The sequence below is a fragment of the Salvelinus sp. IW2-2015 genome, unplaced genomic scaffold, assembly GCF_002910315.2.
Source record: "Salvelinus sp. IW2-2015 unplaced genomic scaffold, ASM291031v2 Un_scaffold1830, whole genome shotgun sequence".
NCBI classification, from domain to species: domain Eukaryota; kingdom Metazoa; phylum Chordata; class Actinopteri; order Salmoniformes; family Salmonidae; genus Salvelinus; species Salvelinus sp. IW2-2015.
This window is the reverse complement of record NW_019943201.1, coordinates 111,624-117,246: the sequence shown is the minus strand read 5'-3', so window position 1 is coordinate 117,246 and position 5,623 is coordinate 111,624. Positions and strand designations below refer to the sequence as shown.

General features: G+C 41.9%; 1 protein-coding gene across 1 annotated transcript in view; it reads right to left on the bottom strand.

Moving 5' to 3' along the window:
• LOC112072132 (NHS-like protein 1) overlaps window positions 1-5,623 on the bottom strand; it is a 49,541-nt gene that overhangs the window by 15,560 nt on the left and 28,358 nt on the right. The window contains 1 exon segment of the mRNA XM_070439667.1: window positions 479-1,125. Coding sequence (XP_070295768.1) covers window positions 479-1,125 — 647 coding nt within the window.

The window sequence follows — 5,623 nt, the reverse complement described above, 5'->3', positions numbered from 1 at the left end:
AAGCATAATAATAACAATAACAATACATAATAATAAAATAATAACAATAACAATAATAATAATAACACTAACAATAATATAATSACAATAATAATAACGATATAATTAATAACAACAATAACAATAATATACATCATAATAATAACAARAACAACAATATAAATTATGAGAACCTTAATAACAATAATATAAATAATGCAAATACAACAACAATAATATAAATAATAATAATAAACAATAACAATAGTCTAAATAATAATAATAACAATAACAACACTCTAAACAATAATAATAATAACAGTAATCMTAATAATAATAATAACAATAACAATAATCTAAATCATAATAATAACAATAATATACATAATGATAATATCAATAATATCAATAATATGAATCATAATATAACAATAATATAAATAATGATTATATTAATAACAATAACAATAATTTAATCATAATAATAATGTGTACTCACCATAGAGCAGGATGCCGTATGGCAGAATGTCCGGTAGGGGGTGCTGAGGCAGCTGCACTCAGAGCTCAGGGAGGACAGGATGTTCTGACGGGGGAGGCTGCAGAACCCCTCTCCTCCATCTTCACCCCCCAGGGAGACACTGCCCATGGAAGAGGAGGGCGTGAGGCTAGGGTAAGGCGTGAGGGAGGGGTTAGGGGTGAGGGTTGGGGTGAGAGAGGCCATCAGAGAAGAGATACCCTGTCCTCTCTGGGCTCGGATCCGACGCACTGAAGGTTTCATCACTCTCCTCTCCTCCTCCCTTTCCTCCTCTCTCCTCTCGTCCATTCTCCTCTCCTCCTCCCTTTCCTCTAATCTCCTCTCCTCCACTCTCCTCTCCTCCTCCCTTTCCTCCTCTCTTCTCTCCACCATTCTCCTCTCTTCTACCCTTTCCTCCTCTCTCCTTTCCTCCTCCAACAGGCCGGCCTCCTGGGTGTGTGAGGGCGTGAGTGATTGGGTGTGTGAGGGCAAGAGTGATTTGGTGTGTGGGCCTTGTGCGAGAGAACGCTGTAGCATGGCTGTGTTGACACTGCCGGTTCGGCCCAGAGTAGAGTACTGACCAGGCAAAACCACTGATCCACCACACCCTGGCTCTTCGTCAGCTTCATGTTCTGTAGAGGAGGAGAGGAGAGGAGAGGAGAGGAGAGGAGAGGAGTTGATCGGTACTATGTACTGTGTGTAACCGTGATGTTGATGGTCTATGTAACTGTGTTACAGTATTGTTGATCGGTACTCTGTACTGTGTACCAGTGAATGTTGATTGGGTACTATGTCTGTGTACCAGTGATGTTGTCCGTACTGATGTCACTGTGTACCAGTGATGTTTGATGGGGTTCTATGTACTGTGTACCAGTGATCGTTGAATAGGGTACTATGTACTGTGTACTCAGTGAGTGTTGATGGGTACTTATGTAATATGTCTCAGTGATGTTGATGGGTTGACTATGTACTGTGTACCAGTGTGTTGTCGGTATATGTACTTTGCCGTGTACCAGTGATGTTGATCTGGTACTATGTAATGTTACGCAGTAGTGATGTTGATGGGTACTATGTATGTGTAAAGTGATGGTTGATCGGTACTTCATGTTACTGTGTACCAGTGATGTGATGGTACTATGCTACTGTGTGACAGTGAATGTTGATCGGTACTCATGTACTATGTACCAGTGATGTTTGATGGGTATATGTACTGTTACAGTGATGTTGATGGTACTATGTACTGTGTACATGATTGATGGTATATGTTACTGTGTACCAGTGATCGTTGATGGGTATATGTAATATGTTCAGTGATGTTGATCGGTATTATGTAGACGTGTACCAGTGATGTTGATCGGTACTATGTATGTACCAGTGATGTTGATCGGTACTATGTATGCGTGTACAGTGATGTTGATCGGTGACTTGTACTGTGTACAGTGAGTTGAATCGGTACTATGTACTGTGTACCAGTGATGTGATGGTTTACTATGTACTGTGTACCAGGGATGTTGAATGGGTTATATGTACTGTGTACCAGTGATGTTGAGGGTACTATGTCTTGTACAGTGATGTTTGATCGGTATGATGTATTGTGTAACAGTGATGTTGATTGGTACTATGTTACTGTGTAACAGTGATTGTTGATCGAACTACATGTACTGTTGAACCAGTGATGTTGATCGTACTATGTAGTGTGTAACAGTGATGTTGATGGGGTATATGTATCTGTGTACCAGTGATTGTTTGATGGTTACTATGTATTGTGTACCAGTGATGTTGATCGCTAACATGTACTGCGTGTCCAGTGATTTGATGGGTACTATGTACTTGTACATGCAGTTGATGGTATATTGTAATATGTATCAGTGATGTTGATCGGTACTGATGTATGTGTACCAGTGATTTGATCGGCTACTATGTATGCGTGTACCAGTAATGTTGATCGGTATCATGGTAATGTTACCGTGATGTGAAATCGGTACTCATGTACTTGTACCAGTGATGTGATCGGTACTAGTATCTGTGTACGCAGTGATGTTGGATCGGTACTATGGTACTGTGGTATCCAGTGATGTTTGAGTGGTTACTATGTATGTGGTACCAGGTGATGTTGAATGGGTACTATGTACTCGTGTACCAGTGAATGTTGATGGGTACTATTTACTGTGTACAGGATGTTTAAATCGTACTATGTACGTTGTCACCAGTGATGTTGATTGGTACTCTGTGACTGTGTACAGTGATTGTTGATCGGGACTATGTACTGTGAAGAGTGATGTTGATGCGGTACTATTAACTCGTGTTACAGTGATGTTGATGGGTACTATGTTATTGTGTCCAGTGATGTTGATGGGTACTATGTATGCGTGTCCAGTGATGTTGCTCGGTACTATGGTACTGTGGTACCAGTGATGTTGATCGGTACTAATGTATGCGTGTACCAGTGATGTTGATGGGTACTATTAACTAAGCGTGTCAGTGATGTGACGTACGTATGTACTGTGTACCAGTGATGTTGATCGGTACTATGTACTTGTGTCCAGTGATGTTGATCGGTACTATGTCCTGTGGGTACGCAGTGATGTGATGGGTAATATGTACTGTGTACAGTGATGTTGATGGGTACTATGTACTGTGGTACCTAGTGAATGTTGATTCGTAACATGTACTGTGTACCAGTGATGTTGATGTTACTATTACTGTGTACCAGTGATTTAGATCGGTAATAGTATGTGTAGAGTGATGTGATGGGTATATGTCTGTGTACCAGTGATGTTTATAGGTACTATGTATCTTGTACCAGTGATGTTTATGGTACTATGTATGTGTACCAGTGATGTTTGATCCGGTAACTATGTACTGTGTACCAGTGATGTTTATAGGTAATATGTCTGTGTACCATGATGTTGATCGGTGCTATGTATGTGTCCAGTGTGTTTATAGGTACTATGTATTGTACAGTGATGTTGATCGGTACTATGTACTGTTGTCAGTGAGTTGATGGGTAATATGTATTGTAACCAGTGATGTTGATCGGTATGATGTCTGTGTGTACCGGAGTTACTGGTAACTATGTACTGTGTGTACAGTGATTTTATAGTATATTTACTGTGGTGTATCCAGTGATGTTGAATGGTATATGTATGTGTGTCCAAGTGATGTTTATAGGTACTATGTAATAAGTAAACGTGTGTTTGATGGGTATATGTATGTGTGTACAGTGATGTTTTAATAGGTCTATGTAATGTGTGTACCAGTGAGTTGATGGGTACTATGTATCTGTCTATATGTACTGTGTACTTCAGTGTGTTGATGGTTATTTCAGCGGCGATGGCCTGCGCCTGTTCCTCATCTTCTCCTTGGTGTCGGCAGGGGGAGGGGCTTGTTCCACTTCTGTCTCCTTGGCGACTGTGAGGTCAAGCTGTTAGCCGTGACGTCATACCTTAATGTGTCATCGATGGGTTGTAAATGTTCGTAGGGGGGTCGGTGTGGTCTGGATGCAATATGCGACAGGTCTCAATCTGGGCGATGACCCGGTTACTGGGGAGAGAGAAATTACAGGAGGAGTTAACACATACACCTAGATTATACAATACCAAACGCCTAGTGGAGCCAGTAAACTACTGTAACACAGGCTAACAGCTAGCACAGGCTAACCAGTAGCACAGGTAACCAGTAGACAGGCTAACCAGTAGCCAGGCTAACGCACTCGCACAGGCTACCACTAGCACGTGCTAAACCAATAGCACAAGGCTAACCACAGCACAGGTTAAACACTAGCAGCTACACTAGCAAAGTTAACCATATGGAACCCAGTGAGCTTAGCCTTATAGCGGACTGGTTAGTAAAGGATATAGTAAGGCTAATAGTGAACTACTAGCTGCAGATAGCCCAGTTAGGGCTGTGGTCTTTCTCCTCAGCAGACAGAGAAGCAGACTGGAGACATTAGACAGTCCAGCGCTTAGACCCGTGAAATTCGAGAGTGGAGGGACGGGGAGGAGAAGAGGGGGCGAGAGGAGAAAGAAGAAGATGAGTGGGCGAGGAGAGGAGGGAGTAGAGGAGAAGTGGGGAGATCAGAGAGGAAGAAGAGGAGAGGAGAAAAGAAGAGGTTTTACAAAGGGGAAGGAGGAAAGGAATTGGAAGAGGAGAATATGTGGAGTAGAGGAGGGAAGGAGAGGAGAGAAGAAAGAAGGAAGGACCAGGACAGGCAGGAGAGGAGAGGAGGAGGAGAGGAGAAGGAGAAGGAGAGGAGAGGAGAGGAGAGGAGAGGAGAGGAGAGGAGAGGAGAGGAGAGGAGAGGAGAGGAGAGGAGAGGAGAGGAGAGGAGAGGAGCAGGAGAGGAGAGGAGAGGAGAGGATGGAAAGAGGAGAGGAGAGGGCGATGGAGAGAGGAAGGAGAGGAGAGGAAAAGAGAAAAGGAAGGTGAAGAATTGAAATGCAGATTAAAGGAATACGGAATAGCAAGTCTCAAGGCTGTTGATGGTATGATGGCATCCCTGTCTCGCCAGCGATGTCAGTAAGTCTCCTACACTACTAAGTGTCTGGTAAGGTACAGTGGCAAATCTCTCTCAGACTAGCCCTAACTTAAAACCTTAGCCTATCCCTTTTTCTACGCAACTAACTAAGAAGTTGGTTATCAACAGAATATAATCGTGTTATACTATATGATAAAGTGTTTTATCTGAGGAGCTGGATCAGTCTAAGTCAATATCTATCGTGTTCGGGAGTATTCACAGACCACTTTGATTTTCCACAAATTGTTATTTACAGCCTTATTCTAAATCAATAGCATTGTTTTTTCCCAGCCCTTATCATCTACACAACACAATACTTCATGATGAAAATCACAAGACACCCATAATGAACATCACAAATACCCATAATGACATCACAACCACCCATAATGACTCACAAGACCCATAGTGAAATCAAGCAAGGGCCCCATTATGACTCAAAATCCATAAGACCTACAATAACCCATAAGTACAAGCGCAAAAATAGGTTTGTGGATCTTTTTTTTGCAGATTTGTTGAAACTAAAAACATAAACATGATATAGATAAGTATTCTGACCTTTCTGTTATCAGACTCAACTGAAGCTCAGATCCATCTGTTTCCATTGACTCATC